Raw genomic sequence first — 19814 nt, 5'->3', positions numbered from 1 at the left:
CCTATGACCGTTTTATCGGCGAGTTCCGGCTCGTGTTTGATCAGCCACGCAAGCAGGAAGAAGCTACCCGGCGGTTACTCGGCCTCAAGCAGCGTAACCGACCGGTGAGTGACCACCTCATAGACTTTCGCATTCTAGCGGTCGAATCGGGCTGGCCGGACATCGCCCTCAAAGGTATTTTTTACCAATCACTACACGAAAGGATAAAGGATCATTTATGTATGCAACCAGAAGCGGATAGCTTTGAGGAGCTTGTAACTGCCGCCCTCCGTTCCGACGTACGACTCCGGGAACGGCAAAATGAGCGGAGTTATTCTAATCGCCGATCTGCCACAGAGATTCCCCATCGCTCTCTCCAATTCTCCCAACAACCGTCTACCGAAGCACCTATAACTCCGGCAGACGAACCCATGCAAATTGGGCACTCGAAGCTTTCCCCGGAAGAAAGACTTAAGCGCCGTAATGACGGATTGTGTTTTTATTGTGGAGACCCTGATCACATTGTCTCACACTGCCCAAAACGGTTAAACTCCCAAACCCCTCGCTAAGCGACAGGTCGCGAGGGGATTTCTCGGAAAGAAATGCCAAGCCTTTTCTTTTTACTCCTGTCAAGTTTCTTAACCCCGTTCATGAACTTAGTGCCCTCATTGATTCTGGAGCTGAACATAGCCTCATTGACTCTGGTTTAGTTCGTCAACTTGGATTACCGGTTGAACCGTTGGATACTCCCGTAAAAGCTGCGGGTTTAGGGGGAAAATTGCTGTCCAAAATAACATTCCGCACCGAGCCCATTCAGCTCATTACTTCTGGGAACCATCGTGAGTACCACCAGTTTTTCGTCACCACCGCTCCTCAAACACCCGTCATTCTGGGATTTTCCTGGTTACGCCTTCACAATCCCCAAATAGACTGGTCTAATTCTCGGATTGTTAACTGGAGTACGTATTGCATGGCAAACTGTCTACACTCTGCTCTTCCCACTACAGCCATTTTCAACCCTCCGGAAATTGAGGATGTAGATCTTTCCAAGGTGCCGTCATGTTACCACGATCTCAAAACAGTATTTAGTAGGTCTAAAGCTTGTGCGCTACCCCCTCACAGGCCCTATGATTGCGCCATCGAGCTTCTCAATGGTGTTTCCCTACCTAAAGGGAGACTCTTCAATCTATCCAGTCCTGAGAAGCTCTCGATGGAAAGCTACATTCAGGAAGCTTTAGCACTCTGTCACATTCGGCCCTCCACCTCCCCTGTCGGCGCAGGGTTTTTCTTCGTCGAAAAAAAAGATAAGTCTCTCAGGCCTTGTATTGATTACAGAGAGCTCAATCACATAACTGTTAAGGATAAGTACTCACTCCCCCTCATTAACTCAGTCTTCGATTCCGTTCAGGAAGCCAACATATTCTCAAAGTTAGACCTCCGTAATGCGTACCACCTTGTTAGAGTCCGGGAGGGGGACGAATGGAAGACAGCCTTTAATACCCCCCTTGGGCATGACGAATATCTCGTCATGCCCTTCGGCCTCACCAACGCCCCAGCTATTTTCCAACGTCTTGTAAACGACGTTTTGCGTGACTTCCTCAATCGCTTCGTGTTTGTCTACTTAGACGAAATACTCGTTTACTCCAGTAACGCCACAGAACACCGTCACCACGTCAGGCTCGTCCTGGAACGATTATTAGAAAACAAACTCTATGTGAAAGCCGAAAAAAATGCGAATTTCATGCCAGTTCAGTTTCTTTCCTGGGATACATTCTCGAGGCTGGCAAGATCAGGCCAGATCCTTCCAAACTCCAAGCTGTCTCTGACTGGAGCATTCCTGAATCTCGTAAAAAGTTACAACAGTTCCTGGGTTTCGCCAACTTTTATCGGAGATTCATCCGTAATTACAGCGGGATCGCCGCACCACTCACCCAACTCACCTCAGTCAAGGTCCCCTACGTTTGGAACCCCGCGGCAGACACGGCCTTCAGGAAGCTCAAAGAACTATTCACCACTGCACCCATTCTCATTCAGCCTGATATCCACAAGCAATTCGTCGTGGAGGTCGACGCCTCAGACTCAGGGGTGGGGGCTGTGTTGTCCCAGAGGGAATCTGCCTCGGGTAAACTCAAACCATGTGCATTCTTTTCCAGAAAACTCAGTCCAACAGAACAAAATTATGATGTTGGCAATCGAGAGCTCCTTGCCATCAAGCTGGCTTTGGAAGAGTGGAGACATTGGTTGGAGGGGGCTGAACAACCGTTTATCGTGTGGACAGACCACAAAAATCTGGCATATCTGCGCTCAGCGAAAAGGCTGAATTCTAGACAGGCCCGTTGGTGCTTGTTTTTCGACAGGTTCCAGTTCACTATCACCTATCGCCCCGGGAGCAAGAACGGCAAGCCTGACGCCCTGTCTAGAAAATACAACACTACGGATGACAATAGCGCTTCTCCTATTCTTCCCGTCTCTCTCTTCGTGGGGAACCTCACTTGGGACGTTGAAACCAGGTTGCTACAGTGCCAAGGTGAGAAACCCGACTCCGTTATCTGTCCCCCTGGCACCCTTTTTGTTCCCCACAGACTCAGATCTGACGTCATCACGTGGGGGCACAGTTCCAAAATCGCCTGCCATGGGGGAGTCCGTCGGACACTCATGCTGCTGAAACGCCGGTTTTACTGGCCCACCATGGCTGAAGATGTGTGTCAGTATATCGCTGCCTGTACCACCTGTGCCAGGGCCAAAACTTCAAACTCACCACTTGCCGGCTATTTACACCCTCTATCCACGCCTGGTCGACCTTGGTCCCATATCGCCGTGGACTTCGTAACTGGTCTGCCCCCCTCTCATGGATTCACGGTTATCTTGACTGTCATTGATCGTTTTTCTAAGGCTGCTCAATTCATCCCGTTGCCTCAATTACCTACTGCCTCTGAAACTGCCGACACCCTTGTCAATCTCGTCTTCCGTCACCATGGCATACCCTCTGACATTGTCTCTGACAGAGGTCCACAATTGACCTCACAGGTGTGGAAGGCTTTCTGTTCCGCCCTTGGGGCCTCCACCAGCCTTTCTTCTGGCTACCACCCGCAATCCAACGGCCAAGCTGAAAGAGCTAACCAGGAGTTGGAGGCGGCCCTACGCTGCTTTGCGGCTCAGAACCAGGAAGATTGGTCTGACTACCTTGTGTGGGTGGAATATGCCCATAACAACCACCCATCCACAGCCACGGGTATGTCACCATTTGAAGCATTGTTGGGTTACTCTCCCCCCTTGTTCCCTTCCCAGGAGTTCGATCTGGCGGTGCCCTCCGTCCAACTCCATCTGCAGCGCTGTCAGGAGGTTTGGCGCCAGGCTCGGGCAGCTCTTCTCCGGACTAAGGAGGGTAACCGCCAGATCGCTGACCATCACCGCACCAAGAGCCCTCCTTACGAACCTGGACCGCCCGCCCGGGTCATTGATGGTGGCCCGGTTTATACTGTCAGCCGCGTTCTGGACGTCCGACGCAGGGGTCGTGGGTTCCAGTACCTCGTTGACTGGGAGGGGTACGGCCCGGAGGAGAGGTCTTGGATTCCCCGCTCCTTCATATTGGACCGCGCCGTGATCGACGACTTTTTTCGGGCGCACCCCGATCGGCGTCCTGGCCCGCCTGGAGGCGGTCGTTGGGGGGGGGGGGGGGGGGGGGTACTGTCATGGTACCCCCTGCGGGCCCCGCCTCCTCATCAGGTTCACCTGAGGACACCAGCTGCGCCTCCTCATCATCATCAGCTGGGGGACTCTTAAGGAGAACCAGGACCCGTACTCGACGCTAGTTCGTTGTACTCCACGGTGCACTCTCTGGCCTTGCTCGTTATTCTTGTCCATGTGTTATCTGCCTCGCCTAACCTTGCCTTGTCTCTGCCTGCCTAGGATCACGACCACGTCTGTCACGCTCTGGACTCTGACTCACCTTCTCTCTGGTCCCTCCCCGTCGCCCCTCTGGACATCCTCCTGGAAACACGGTGTTCGCCGCCAAGACCCTCCAGCCATCCACAAAAACATCCTCTCTTGGAACTCTGTCATTACTCCATTAAATCCATCACTACTCATCCTCCTCGCCTGCCGAGTATTCCTTCCGGGTTCCAGCATCTGGGTCTGCCACAGTCTCGTTAGCCATGACACCCGGACTACTAACTTTGTCTTCGAACCGGCAGCCGGATCGCCGAAGGCAGAAGTGCTGCTACGCAAACCTGAGAAACTCTAAACCATCGTATGAATTTGTGTTTCCAGTAGGGTCCAGACAAAATAATGGCTGATGTCATTCCCACATTTTTACATCCAAGATAGTAATACAGTAATAAAAGGACATTTAGAAGATGCGTGTTGGTGCAACCAGCAAACGTTTAGCATGTTGAAACCTGCTACAGCTGTTGATGGGACTCCAGCTGTCATCGACCAGCAAAATCAGCACCAAGACTGAGACTATCTTCTAAGTGTGCTTTATTACTGTTGTGATAATTATTAGGGGTCTGCTCGCTCATCATTTCTTTAATCTGTGCGGTCAGTGCTTTTTTCTTGGCTGCAAAGACCCAGAAAAAGGGATAACATTAGGCTAAAACATCAGCCGTGGAGGAACAGAACTCCAGACTGTCAATGAGCATCTTGGATGTAAATATGTGAGAATGACAAATGGAGTCCTGGGAGCCACAGGACTCTGATGTGCAGATGGCAGAGCTCTACGAGGGTCCTGATTCTGCAGAGAGCAGTCAGACAGAGAGCTGCTGGAGCAGGTAGACACTCAAAAGTCACATTTCTAAAAGAAACCGGTGATCAGTGAGAGAGCGTAGCATTGGGGTGATGTCATCACGCCGTCTGGTCCCCGTTAGGGAACGGGCAGCTGAATTCTGGACCAGCTGAAGACGGCGAGGAGAGACTGCTCCATCCCAGAATACAGGGAATGACAGCAGTCCAGTGTGGAGACAGGAAGGCATCAACAAGCCTTTCCAGGGGGTCATGAGGGGAAAAAAAGACAGTCTCTGTTTTGTATTTCTGTGGTTTTTTAAAGTGAACAGTAAATAAATGAGAATCTCTGAGAGTCAAGGTGTGAAATGTCGTCAGGTTCCCTCTGGACCATGCAGTTTTGTGCATCTGTTGTTGTCGTTGTGTGTGTGTTGTGTGTGTCATTTTCTAAATTGGCACAAACCAAGACTTGGCCCACATGATCCCAAACATGAACGGAATTACACGGATGAGAGAAGGAAAACGGCGGATGAAGTGTGTTCTCAGAAGTGCCGACTCAGCGTCAGAACTGCAGCCGGCGGCAGAAAGCTGCAGCCGGCCCCACAGTTCAGGTGGGAGGGGGCGGTACCTTCTTTAGCTGGCGTGCTCTGTGGAGACTGGCTGACAGACAGAGACCGAGAAAGCGTGGAGCCGTCGTCAGAGGTTAGCTCGTGCTCGCCATCTGCGGGGGGGGGTTGTTAGGGGGGGTACAAGACGGATGCGAGCAGGTTGAGGGGTGGGAGGGGAAGGCAGGAGGGGCAAACACACACAAACACACATGTTAGAGACGCACACAGATGTTTCCCATTAACACTTCCAACGTCCTTGTCTGATGACCAGCGGGCTCTTATTGTGAAATTGCCTTTTATGCTTCCTGCAGGGCTGAGCATGCTCAGTGAGGAGACAGATACGCTGAGCAGCGACTTTTTCCAAAACCACAACGCTGAACAACTTTTACATGAAAAAATCTGCTCCAGCAAAGACAAAGATACAACTTTATTTTACTTTATTTTGAAAACATATGTATGACTGGAAGAATCCAACAAATCAGACATGTTTGTTATGTTTTTATTGTTCTAGATTTGGGCTGTTTAACAGCGACTTAAAGATTTAGCTCAAACTTATGTTTCTGAGCATTTCTTTATGAAAATTGTTGTGAATCACATTAGAAAGATCGTATTTGTGACGTAGAAAACACTGGGCGGGGCCACAAGCTCCCAGCCCCGCCCCCTACTGATGCAGACAAACAGATCCTTGAACGTCTTTGTTTTCCTGGTCTGGAATCTGGATCAGAACTGGATGGATGGATAGATCTGATTGTTTTTGTTTCACCGCTAATGTTTGGTTGGGGGTGTGGGGGGCTGTAAGCTAGTGGGAGAAAGTGTCAACAAAGGAATTATGGGAAATGGGTGCAAACTGACTCCACGCCAACAATCCCACCCACAACTCAGATGACGTCATCATTAAGGGACGTCTGGGAACGCTATCATCAGAAGATGATCAGATTGGGACGTAAAGGGAAGCAAAAAGATTATTTTTTTTTCAATACCTGAATTTCTCTGTGTGTTAAGCGTTAGCGTAGCATTAGCGTCTTCATTAGTCAGAGGGGATGGTCTTACTGCAGGATGCATGCAGAAACACGTTTGTTCTGCTCTTTTGAGCAGCGCATGTCCAGTGGGTCGGCAGACGCCGCTCTGTCTCGGTTGAGGGTTCACATCCAGTCTGCATGTTTGGCCCAAAGGCACCAAATGTTGAGGTGAGTCTAAGAAGGACAAATGTGAGCGTGGGGCATCGGTCCGTCTGAACCGGCAGCTAAAGTGGGCAGAAACGCTCCGTCTTACGGATCTACACTTGGCTTGCCATCCCTGACACCGTGAGGCTCTTCTGGGGCGGGGCTCCGGCATACAGCCCCCTCCAGACGGACTCCAGCTTGTATCCAGATGGGTCACCGGGGATTCATGGGGCTGTGGGGGCCACACTGTCATAGCAACGGGCTGTGCTCATGTGGAGGGTGTGAAGACCTGCTGTCAGTTCAGTCTGCCTCTTAGTCACGCCGGGCTCTCATGCACACACATCTCCCATCAAAGCAGCTACCCTTAAAGCGAGGACAGTTAGGCAGCCCTGACCCACCACCACTATCTAGTTACTGTCCACGCTTCCCCTTCTGGCCTTTAAGGCAGCAGGGCGGCGGCCTGACGGGATTATCAGGGACCAGAGTCCAGAGATGTGGTGTCTAAGAGGAGATCCAGAGAACGACCCCCAGATACGTTTATCCAGAGAGCAGGCAGTCTGTCTGCAGGTCAGGGAGCGGACAGAGGCGGCGCTAACCAGCCGGCCGTCTGACGCCGGCGCCAAGAACCAAACGGGATCCAGACGCCGTCTGATCGGCACAGAACGACGTCCAGCCGGCTCTCCCAAACAGCCCAGACTGAGATGTTGACATGGCAACATCAGCAGCATCAGCCATGGGGTTTCTGAAAAAGCAACCCCATGGCTGAAGGCAGCAAAGCTAAAGTTTGAAACAAAAAGACAGCAATCAGCCGAACTCGCCGTGGCCTAAACAGGCGAGCGTGTTTTTAGCACGGGTCACATGTCTGAAACCGCTCCAGCAGGATGGAGTGAATCCCTCTGAGCTCCTAAACTCCAGCTTCCACATGAATGATTGATCAGATCTGTCTGCAGCCGCTCAATACTTTTTTCTTGTCTGTGTGTGTGTCTTTGGGTGTGTGTGTCGTACCGGGGAGGCCCAGCGTCCTTCGCTCCACGTTCTTGCGGTAGTCCTCCAGCTCCCTCTCCGACAGCTCGCTGAAGGGGTTGGGGGGCAGAGGAGCCATCTGCTCCTCCTCTGTGGGCACGTATGGCTGGGGGGGGAGGAGGAGGAGGCAGCGTGAGGGCTGAGCACAAACCCGTGCACGTGAACAAAAAGACACAATGCAACCAGTGTCCACAGAAAACAAAAGTCATGACAACTCCGCATGTCCCACTCATGCAAACACAACATGATGACATCATGTCATGACGGTCACGCAAACATTCATGCTGGAAACACGCTAAATCCACAGAATCATGTCTGACACGGAAGTGAAAAAAGGATGAACGTCTCCGCTGAAGCACGTTCACATGCACAACAGCTGACTGACAAACACAGGAAGAACGGACCAGAACTGAGAATATTTACCAGAACTTCTACAAGCCCGTCTTCCTTCAAGAGAAACAACCAGCGTCAGTCAAATCTGTCTGTTCCTCAACAACATCTGAACTCTTCATGCTCCATCAGGTCCAGTTCTGGATCTGCTGACCCACCCGCCTCCACCTGCTGGCTGTGGTGAGTCCCAGACGCTGCTGAACTCAGAGGTCATTACGGCCGCCGCCGCCGCTGCCGCTGCCACCGCCGCCACCTTGTGTTTGCCAGCAGCAGCAGCAGCACCAAGAAGGACCAGGATCTCAGTGAACCGTTCAGAATAATTCACTTCCATTTGTGATATTTAGGTTTTGCAGAGGTGTGGACGGGTTTGTCTCCCGGCTCGCTGTCCTCACACTGCAGAGACTTTATTTTGGGGAACTATGCATTTGAAACTGTTTTAAATGTTATCCGAGTTATGTTAATTTTATGTCATTTTTCTAATGCAATTTTACGCTATATATGTACATTTTTACTCTGTTTTACTCATTTTATTTTAAGTCTCTAGGTGGCTGGCCATGGTCAGAACGGGACAGAGGATGGAAATTAGCCTAGGCTACAATCCTGCATATTTACAGTGTCTCATTACCTTTAGAGTATTCTACACTGTTTGTTGTATGCATTGTCCCTTAAATAAATAAATACAAATACAAATTCACACAAAGTCTTCGTCCCTCTCCTGAGGTTTCTGTCTGTATGTTTTCATCCACGCAGTTTGAAGTGTTACACAAAGAGAACCACCAAAATGGGCTTTAAATCAGGCCACACTGAGGGTTTCTGGGGATCAGGTGTGGGGGGTCTTCATTCTGCTGCAGGTGGGGGGGGTTCATCAGAAATCCTTTTAGAGCAGAAGCCAGCAGCATCGGCCCAGACCATCACACTGCCACCACTGTTTTGGATGGTTGCTGTGAAATGCTGCCATCGTTAAGCCAGATGTTTAAAGCCGTGTCGCACCTGCATCCGTGTTTCACGTATGAAGAGTCGCTCTTTGGTGATCCGTGCGTGATCTACGTCACTCATGCGTGCTTCTTGCGTCCGTCGTTGTGTGCAGACACCTGTAAAGGTTTCAGCCGACGGGTCTTTACGTGAATTCAGTTTTGAGCCGTTCAACATCTTTGTTTGGTTGGGAATTTCACAGTTTTTGTGTGTTTTCCGTAGTTTATACACAATTATTACGTAGATCCTACACAGCTGTGTGTGATTTTTGTCAGATGCGTACAGAAATGTGTGTCTTTCCAGGAGCGTTCCACGTTTGTCTAACAGACTTTTCACGCATGAACCACAGATGTAGAACTTTTAGATGACGTATGCGGCGCACAGATCACGTTCAGATGACATCATTGATGCAGGAATCACTGATGAATTACAGATAAACAGCAGAATAATCACACGGTTCATGTTCTACGATGGTTTACGTGTTCTTAGCGTGTTTATTCCTACTTCTGTGGTTTTAACGTGGTTCATTCCTGATCCATCTGTGAACATTTCTGACTTTTTCCACGTTTCTCCAGGTATGACCGGTCTTCATCAGTGCATCATGCCCTAACTGTGGGTGGTGAGTGTGGGAGGCGGCCTCATGAACCCACACAGCCTTCTGACTGCTTGGGGGTCATCTGGACGTCTGTCAGTTCCTTCAAATCCCTTTTGCTCAGCAGTGAATCTCTTTTTTTTTTTTTTTTTTTAACTTGTCCTGTCCAACAGCTAGGCAGACAGATGAGAGCTGAGGGCCTCTTGGGTTGGACATATTTTACTTTAACAAGAGGGGTTATTAATCTTCAGACAAACCAAAGGTATGTCTGAATAAACCCCTTTTGTAATTGAGGCCAAACTTTATTAATTTCAAACATGTCTGAAAATCTTTGGTGTTGGACCGGACGGAAAAGGAAAGAGGGGAAGAAGAAAGAGGGACGTTAGAGAGAGGGGGGGTAGGGGGTGATAATAGGAAGGGAAGGGGGATAAGACCATGAAGCAGCATAAAGCAACAAGTTTACTGGTTGTTAATCATTATGGTAAGGTTCAAATGTAAAAAAAAAACAAACAAAAAAAAAAGGGCGGAGCCTGTCCACACGCACACTCAAATGTTATAAACACACCTGTTAGTTGCAAAAATGTCCACCTGTCGACATGTACACAAAACAGATAGTGTTCACACGCATACTTATGCCTTAAAACCAACTAGTGTGAAATATTTCAGTCATTCAGTCTGTTGAGCTGACACCTGTGCTCAGGTGAGTGTTTATGTTCTTCTAAAATGGATGGTGGAACGTGAAAAGAAGGAGGGAGAGTGCCCAGCCATCCCCACCCCAAGACCCCCACCGCACCAGAAGCGGCAGCCGGATTCCCCCCAACACCACACGGGAACCGGCAGGGAACAACCGCCGCCCGGGCGACCAAGCCCGCCACCCAGGCCAGGGCCAGCAGGGCCGCCGCAAGGCCCCCAGAGCCAGAGAGCAGGGAGGCACGGAGGGAAAGAGGGCGCCGCCCCAGCCCAACCAGGAGAGCAGCCCCCCCGCCGCGCCGGGAGAACCCAACGCAGGGCCCCACCGGAGAAGGACGCCCACAGCCCCAGACGAGCACCCCACCACCACCCAGGAGTTCCGGGCATCCCCCCGCCCCAACCCCAGGTACGGGCCAGGACCCCCCAAGGGAGACCCACTCCGCACTCCAGGCAGCCATCCGCCCGGCCAACGGTTGGTCCAGGGAGGAGCGAGGCAGGGGCCCGCCGCCCCCGCCCAGGAGGGGGGAACCCCGGGGAAAAAAGAGGGCCCACAAGGGGTGTTGTAAATATGGCCCGACCAGGCTCGGCCACAGTTGGAAATTTGGCGGGGCCCAGCACTCAGGAGCAAGGACCAGAACCCACCCCCCAGGGACACGAACACCCCCGGCTCAGATGTAATGTGAACCCCCCCACCGCGCGGAGAGAGCACCGCCGGGCCCAGGAAGCCAGCACCCCGGGGACACAGCCGCCGTTGCAAAGGGGCCCGTACCCCCCACCAGGGAAGAGGCAGGGGACAGATGGTCCTAGGTCCCACCTTCCTTGCAAAATGTGTGTGCGTGTATGTGTGTTTGAGAGAGTGTGTGTGTGCATGTGTGTGTGTTTATGTTGGGATGTATATATTGAGGGGGGAGGGGTGTGTGTACTAAGGGGGGTGCGGTTAAAATTGGCGGGTAGGGCACTAAGGGGACGTCTCCTGATTACTCACAGTGACGTCCCCTCACCCTCCCCACCAAGGGGCCCTAAATGTCTAAGGTGCGGTTAAAATTGGCGGGTAGGGTGCTAGGAGGATATCCGCTGCTTGCTGGCAGTGATGTCCAAGCACCCCCCCTACCAAGGGCCCTACATGTCTAAGGTGCAAATAAAACCGAAAGAGGGGGGGCCCACTCCATACGGCAACCACAGGAGGGGGGTCACTGCCTAGTAAACCCCCCCCCCCCAAGGCTCATCGCAGGCTAAGCCCCCCACCCCCTCACCCTATTATGAGGTTATATGAGGAAGGGGGTAAGTTGGGGACAGATGATAGACTGTCCCCCGGTGGTCAAACAGCCGTCCCCCGCCCCCCCCCCCAGCAAGGGGGCCAGGCCCACCCAGCCCCGGGGCCCCACCCCCGGAGGCGCAGACACCCCAGGCCCAGCACCACCACCCCCACACAGAGAGAGGGGAGCCAGAAAGCGCCGCCCCCCCCCGGAGCAAGCCCAGGCCCCCACCCCCAAACGCCGGCCCTAGAAGAGCTCTGGTCAGGCCTCGACGGGACCGAGGCAGCCAACCGGCCGGGGAAACCGCCGATGGCCTCAGCGGAGACCCCGACCCGTCAACCCCCCCTGCCCCGTACCAATAGTGGCCCCCCCCCTCCCCCAGAATGCCCCCCCACAGGACAGGGCCGACAAGACCCCCACCCCACCCCACCCCCAGACCCCGCAGCCGAAGCGGATGACACCCAGAGCGACCGGGGGCCCCAAGAGGGTTGTCCCGTCCCGCCCCAGAGCCAGGGAAGGGCCGATCCCAGCCCCAGGTGTAGACGGGAAGCCCATCCAGCGCCGCTGGCCCCCCCCCCCCCGAGCAGCGCCCCCCGCCAACCCCCCCCAGCACAGGCAAAGGGACCACCCCCCCAAGCCAAGCCAGACCACCACCCCACCCCCCCCACCACGCACCCCCACACCCAAGCCCAGAGGACCACGCAGCGCCCCAGGCCGCCCCACCCAGGCGCCGGACCCGACCCCCCGACCAACGGAGCCCCCACCACCCCCGGCCAGGCACCGGAGGCCCCGACCCCCACCCCGGCCCACGGCAGAAGGGCAAGGAGCAGCGACGACCATGCCCCCCCCACCCCCTAAGTCACGGAGTTAGCTATGGGAGACCAGAGAGACCGAATTCTTTCAAAGTTACTTGAACCTTGGGCTGACATTTTTTCCAAGCTGATATGATCAAGCAGCAGATTTCTGTGTTGACTTATATTTATATTTTTTTTGCTTTTCCAATTTATTAAAATAGTTTTTTTAGCAATGCAAAGAGTTATGAAAATGATAGAGCCTAATCCTCCTTCCACATCGATGGCACTCATGTCACCAAGCACACAAAGTGACGGTGAAGCTGTGATTGAAACCTTAAGCCAGACTGATAGATCGGCACATACCTGCTGCCAGAGAGCCTGGACAGGCGTGCAGAACCATAGTGCATGCATGTAATTGTCGGGTAGATTACTGTCACAGTGCTGACAAATGTCTGAGTTACTGAGACCCATCTTGAACATCCTCTGTCCAGTGTAGTAAATTCTGTGAAGAGTTTTGAAATGGATTAGCTGCAGATTTGGATTTTTTGTCATTTTAAAGGTGTTTAGACAAAGTTCTGACCAAAAACTTTCATCTGTGCTGATGCTCAAATCCGCATCCCATTTTGTTGTCGGAAGTGAAATATTGTTATCTAAATTACATAAAAGTTTGTATATTTTGGAGAGAGTTTTATTCATTGAGAAATTGATCAGAGTGGTAACTACATCTGGTAGCTTTAAATCGTTGTCTCTGTATTTAAACTTTTTAGTAATAATTGATTTAAGTTGCTGATATTCCAAGAAGTTATATATTCCATGTTTGTCTTGAAGTTCCTGGGGAGTTATGAATCTTCTATCAATAATTATGTGCTCTAGTTGTTTTATGCCCCCTGCTTGCCAAGCTGGGAAGTGGATAATTTTTTTGTTTATGAGGATGTCTGGGTTGTTCCAGATGGGTGTCATTTTGCACGGTTGAATTGATGATTTTGATATTTTGAGAAATTCCCACCAGGCTGTTAAAGTGGCATTTATTTTAATACTTTTGAAACAATCCTGTTTTTTAACTATTTGACTAATAAATGGAAGATCTGACAGGTTGATCTTTCCACATAACGCCTGTTCCAAGTCTAACCATGAGTTGGTTTCTGGATTATTTTTTAACCATTTTAAGATGTATTGTAATCTATTTGCAAGAAAGTAATTGTGGAAGTTAGGTAATTCTAATCCTCCACAGCTTTTTGCAGATTTTAAAGTTTTTAGACTAATTCTTGCAGGTTTATTGTTCCATAGAAAGCTTGATATGGATGAGTCTAATGTTTTGAACCATTTTAATGGCGGTTGTGTGGGAATCATTGAGAAGAGATAATTAACTTTGGGTAAGATTTTCATTTTAACCGTGGCTACCTTGCCCATAAGGGACAAAGGCAGGTTGGTCCAGCGTGTTAGGTCGTCCTGTATGTTTTTCAGTAATGGGGTGTAGTTTAGCAGCACCAGTTCTGATATTTTGGGGGAAAAATAAATACCTAGATATTTTATATTGCCTGATTTAACTGGTATTGTGAGTCCTTGCTCCGCATTACTGTTCAGTGGTAATAAAACAGATTTATTCCAATTAATGGAATAGTCTGATATAGAAGAGAATTCATTAATGATTGTTGCCGTTTCATTAACAGAATGTATATTACTTAAAAACAGTAATATGTCATCTGCATAGAGACTAATTTTATGATGGCTGTGTTTGGTTTTAATTCCTTTAATACTCTCATTCTGTCTTATTGCTGCAGCTAGAGGCTCGATAAATATTGCAAAAAGCGAGGGGGAGAGTGGGCAACCCTGTCTAGTTCCTCTTCCAAGAAAAAACCTGTTGGAAGTCTGTTTATTAGTTCTAACTGATGCATTGGGGTTGTGATATAATATTTTGATCCAATTGATGAATGATTCTCCAAACCCAAACTTATGGAGGGCAGCAATGAGGAACTTCCAATTTACTCTATCAAAGGCTTTTTCAGCATCCAGTGATAGTATAGTCATTTCCTGGTTTTTGATGGTGGCAAAGTCTATTATGTTAACGAGTCTGCGGGCATTGTCATCCGAGTGTCTGCCTTTGATGAATCCAGTTTGATCAAAGTCAATTATGTGAGGAGTGACTTTTTCTATTCTCTGTGCTAGTGCTTTGCAGATAATTTTTACATCTGCATTAATTAAAGAAATGGGGCGATAGCTTGAAGGACTCGTGGGGTCTTTGTCTGGTTTTTGCTCAGCAGTGAATCTCAGTCTCACAGTGGGAGTCCTGAACGCCGTCCTAACCGAAGCAGGAGACCTGCAGGTCTTTGCATGTTAATGTTGAGGTGATCTGGATCCTGGGGGGGGGGTCCCCACTGTTCCATGGTTTTACATTCAGGATCTCTGAGGTTCACTGGAGAAGCGAAGCTTCAGAAACGGCTTCATGACCTTTTTCTGACGGACAGAACTAATTAGTTTCTAAACAGCAACAGCATCTGCAGCACCTTTTGGAGTCTTCACTTCACAGAGAGGCGGTCTCGACCGAGTCAGGTCCGGTTTGCCGTGGAGCCAGCATTTCTGTGACGATGTGACGTTATTTACGTCATCGACCGGATCGGAGTCGGAGTGACGTCACATGGTTTCCATCCAGCTCCGACCAAATGAAGTTAATTTAGTCGCTGTTGCTTCGCCGCCATGTTGGAACCACACGACGTCAGTCGGCAGCCATTGGTCCGAGTCGGTCTGGATCGTCGTTTCTATGGCAACCACTCTCCCCACTATAGGAGTGAGCTTGTTGGAAGGCCACGCCCCCACCACTTCAAAGCAGTCAATCAAAGGTTTTGAACGTTGGACATGGGGGGCAGCAGGCTCCACCTACTTTTATTTAGGCCTCTGATTGGTCAGTTTATAACTTGAAGAACTTAAACTACAGAAAAAATATCATGAAGATAAAAGAGGATTCTGAAGAAAAAGGTTTCAGATCCAGAACGGTTCTTCTGACCAACAGAACGACTGAGGAACAGCCGTGTGTTTCTCTAGAGACGTCTGTGGGATTTGGCTTCTTGGAACCACTTCCTGTTTGGAACGCCAGGGGGGCGGAGTCTCTCAGTCCAGCTCTCAGTGGTTAGAGTTTTAGTTAAAAGGAAGGACTCGGACTCAAAGATGTTTTTTTCCCCTCGGTGCTCCTGGGGAATGAACGAACGCCACACGGGCAGAATCCACCTATGGACCCCAAACACACCAGGGGGGGTCACCTGAGCCCCCACCAGTCTGACAGAGGCTCCAAGTAAGATACAAACTCCACTATTTGGAAAAAACCTGAAGGGATTTCATTGAATCCTAAAGTTTCTTTTGTTTGCTGATGAACAGAAACGAGCAAAACCAGAACAGAACCGAACAAAGAATGGAGGATCTTTCTTACCCGCCGCGGTTCATCAACAGGGATGCCCGCCAGGTGCTGGGAGCGCGGCCCAGACGTCATGACATCAAACCGGTTCTGCTCCCGGATCTGAAACAGGAGCAGAAAAAAGGTGAAAGTTCAGGGAGGCGGGTCGCTGTGATGATGAGACGCCGAAAACCTTCTTTAGCGAGCAGAACCTCTAGAGGTGCAGTTGGAAGATTTACAGAGTTCACTAATAAAAGCACTTCCCCTTTCCAAAGGTGAGAGGTCAAAGGTCTTTTCTTTCCTTGAACATGTGGGTCAAAGAGGACTGTAGATTTACATGCATGCAGTCTTCTCCTGCAGCCAGACCAAAGTCTGCAGAAACGAAGAGCTGCCCGACTGGAAAACGTCTCCTTCTCAAGTTAAACCAGAGAATATAGACGCCTTTCCTTCATTAGTAAGAAAAAAAAGTAGAATTTATCTTTAAAGTTGTAATGTCCAAATGAAACCTATACATTGGCTCTAAACACTCACTTTTAGGTATGTTATTTTGGTCATTGGTCTTAAAATAAGCGTGTTTAGAGCAGGGTATTTGGTATTTTAAAATTAAAAAATTTAAAATTTTCCCCTCAAATAAAGCTTATTTTAAGTGCTTAAAAAGTCCAAGGATCCTTATTTCTAGACCACAATCCTCTTAAAGACAGACCAGAATTTCTCATTGAAGAATCCATTTTTCTTCAAAATAACATTTCAATGTTTTATTTGCTTAAAGGTGACAGAGTCTTTGCAGCAGCGTCTCCGTCCCTCTGGAACGTCCTTCCTCTCAGCCTCAGAGCTGCAGACTCAGTGTTTGCTTTAAAAAGCAGCTAAAAACATCTTTTTAAAACTGCTTTTCATCATTTTTTTTATATTCTGTGTTTTACCGGGTTCTATTGTGAAGGACTTTGTGATTTGTGTCTTGAGACGTCCTGACACAAATACTTTATTCTTACTATTTATTTATAGCCAACAGGCTGAAGCCCAAAAATAAATAAATTAAAATAAGATCCCAAATGTTTCCACCAAATAAATATAATAAAACAGAGATACATTCAAGAAAACTGTTAGGAGTAGAAAAAACTGTCTGTTGTCTCTAAATCGAGCCAGACTTGGAACGGTTCACAGATAAAACTGACGTTTGTGCTTAGATTTCCCTTTGAAATGTGTGAAGATCTGATTCTGGATCGATGGTCTTCACATCGTCACCAGACGGTACGTTGGTCTCACATGAAGTGCTGTCAGATCATGGAACCAGAAACTGGACACAAACACTGAGAGTTGGAGAGTCTCACTTTGTTCCTCTTCTCCAGAACCTCATTAGGGTTTGTGTTGAGCGGCACAAACTGGTTGGGGTCTTCAATCCGGATTGGAGTTCCGCTTTCATCCACCTTCATCCACTGTGGAGACAGAAGCAGGAAAAGGAAACTTCCATTTCTGTCAATGTGCCGTTTCCTGTTCAGCCACTAGATGGCGGTGTGTCCTCAGGTCTGAGCAGGTCTTCATGATTGGGAGCTACGTCCACCAGTATTGGTGGAGACACCGACTGCTCACCGTGGTGGTTCGGCTGTGGTGGCGCTCGTCTCCGCCCTCCACGCTGACCTTGGCGTAGCTGTTGGGCGAGTTGAGCCAGCGCGTCTTCTCTCTCTGCTGCCGCTGCTGCAGGAACTTGAAGGGCAGTCGAGAGGCGTCGTCGTCCTCTTCGAATGTGAACGCCGTGACGGTGGCGGGGATCTCCACTTCGCTCTTGTGCCGCGGCTTGTCCCGTACGATGGGGTGTCTGTAGGTGTAGCCGGTCCGGTACCCCTGAGGGAAACACAGGAAAAGTCGGGGTTCAGAGTTCATTCAGACTCCTGACCAGTTCTCAGGAACGATCGGCATCACAAAGGAAAGCTGTCCGTGATGTTGGGAGAGAAAGCTGGAAGTTTCTACCCAGAATGCCGTTCACAGTAAAGGAGAGAAGCTGACCGCAGGTCTGCTGCCACCAAAGACTTCAGTCATGCTCTCGTTTCCTCCTGACCTTTTTCCTCTCATTTTCTCATTTTCTCACACCTCCACCCCCCCCCCCCCCCCCCCCCACCCCCCCCAGCAGACGGATCTCCTTTCTTTTCCCCCTAAACTCTGCGGTCAAGCCGACCTCCTGACCCGGCTCCATCGCCCAGCTGAGGGGGCCACTTTTCCTCCAGAAACATCCACGCCGACATTCAGAGCTCCCAGCTGGAAGTCTCTGCGGTTCCGGCCCGCCTTTGGGATCCAGAACCCTTTATTTCAGATCCAGCAGCTCACAGAGTTTGTTCTGTCATCAGAGCGGGATGGAGAGAGGAGGACGACAGGAGTTTGATGCCCAGCAGGACGACACACCTGATTTTTGCTGATGAAGCGTTTTTGGTTCTGTTCTCTGGTGAATCAACACCAACAGCTTCACTGGACACGCGGTCCAAAGTACAGACGAGTAACGAGGCGGCTGCAGAACTTTGAAGAGATGGGCGTCGCCTTCTCTAAGAGAAGCTTTAGGGTTTGCAGTCCTCCCCCGTTCTCTCCGTCTTCCTCTCCTGACGTCAAACTTAAAGCTTGTTGTTTTCATTTTAAGGGGAGAGAGAGCGGCTCCCGTCTCCCTCTGATCTGATGATACCATGGAAACGTGAATGTTGGAAATACGGTAACAGCATGAAAAGAAATCAGTAGTTTACATCCGTTTATGCATAGACTACTGCAGAAAGTGCTGAAGAAACCTGCAGATAAAAATCATCATATTTTACCTGCTTCATGTTATCTTTAGGTAAATATTTACTATTTAAAAAAATGGATTTTTCTTCTGAATTTAAATGGATTCAAATATAATTTTGACATTAGCTGTGTTTCCATTGACTATGACTTTGTGCAAATTGGATTTGCGATAATAAATTATCCTTAAAGAAACACGACAATCTGGTCAAATTCACATTTATGGAACAAAAAGAACATTTATTATGTTAGAGATGTTTAGGGGACATTTATAAAGTTCCTGCAGAGCAAACAGCAGACTCTTCACTTTTCAAACATTCAACAGATTTTCAGGATTTTTTCACATAAATAAAACAATTTAAACCAATCCAATCAGTCGTCACAAATGTGGACATGGAAACAGATCTGTTTTTAAATGTACATCAACAGCCGTCATGTGATCCTCACCAGATTATCCAACATTCTCATCAGGGACTCGAACTCCAGCTCGCCGATCTTCCATCTGTACTGACCGGCCATGTTGATCGCCGCCGCCGAGGCCACGGCGAACACCCGCGATCTGTACTTCTCCTGGTCCAGCACTATGAGGTTCTCCACCCCTCCAGCACACGAGATGGCATTCACCTAAACGAGGGGGGGGGGGCACAAAAGCACAAGCTGTTGCATTCTGGGTCGGGTTAGGAAGACCGTCCTCTGGGAGCCGGAGCGCACCTGGATCTCACAGGCGTACTGGGCGTTGTAGATGTAATGAAAGGCCTCCTCCATGGTCTCCCCCAGAGCGACCACGCCGTGGTTCCTCAACACCAGAACCTGAAACACACGGGAGAACGAGTCAAGAAGAGCAGGAACACCAACCAGGCTGTGCCCTGTGGGAGCCCCGCCTTCTGTCTGGGTCACGACCTCAAAAACCAGCATCACTGAACAGGAAGCTGAGAAGAAGAATAAAAGTATCGCAAATATTCACCATTCTTCGTTAAAAGTTCATCATTTAACTTCAAGGAAAAGGTTTTAGAGTGAAAGAAACAGCTTCAAAGCAGATTTCTCCTTAAAATGTAAGATTTGAGAGGAATTTCCCAAATATGGTCGTTTGACTGAAGAGAGAACAAAAACGGTTTAGATTTGTAACCCATTTTTAAAAGACTATATCAGTGTTTCCCAACGTGCCAATCAGAATCCTAACCATTATATGAAGTTCAACCAAACACGTCTTTCATGGTTCTGTGAAATATAACCACAAGGGGGCGCAATGCACTGCTGATGTAGACAGAAGGGCGGAGTTTGCACATTGGGGAGGGCCGCATGCCCGCTGGCTGCTGCTTCAACGGCACAACCGGACGTAGACGCTTGTTTCATGACGATGTTTCTACGACAGCAGCAGGTATCATGACTGCAAGGCCGGGGCCTTACACAAAGGTCAAAGGTCAACGCTAACCCTGTCAATACAGTTCCAAAGAGATGAAGCCATTTGCAGCAACATACTAAACGG

General features: G+C 49.5%; 1 protein-coding gene across 8 annotated transcripts in view; it reads right to left on the bottom strand.

Annotated features, from left to right (window-relative positions):
• Positions 1-19814, bottom strand: part of LOC101164133 (gamma-adducin) — a 138527-nt gene that overhangs the window by 8688 nt on the left and 110025 nt on the right. For 5 of the 8 annotated variants that reach the window (XM_023951081.1, XM_023951103.1, XM_023951043.1 and 2 more), the window contains exons 8-15: positions 19040-19138; positions 18776-18952; positions 17159-17410; positions 16900-17004; positions 15608-15694; positions 7916-7939; positions 7475-7598; positions 5327-5419 (exon numbers count right to left, since the gene is read on the bottom strand). In XM_023951081.1, coding sequence (XP_023806849.1) covers positions 5327-5419; positions 7475-7598; positions 7916-7939; positions 15608-15694; positions 16900-17004; positions 17159-17410; positions 18776-18952; positions 19040-19138 — 961 coding nt within the window. The remainder of the gene's footprint in view (positions 1-5326; positions 5420-7474; positions 7599-7915; positions 7940-15607; positions 15695-16899; positions 17005-17158; positions 17411-18775; positions 18953-19039; positions 19139-19814) is intronic. The other 3 variants (XM_023951193.1, XM_023951160.1, XM_023951210.1) reach the window with 3 other exon arrangements.

The sequence above is a fragment of the Oryzias latipes genome, chromosome 1 (assembly GCF_002234675.1).
Source record: "Oryzias latipes chromosome 1, ASM223467v1".
Classification (NCBI taxonomy): Eukaryota; Metazoa; Chordata; class Actinopteri; order Beloniformes; family Adrianichthyidae; genus Oryzias; species Oryzias latipes.
This window is presented reverse-complemented; position numbering and strand designations above follow the sequence as displayed.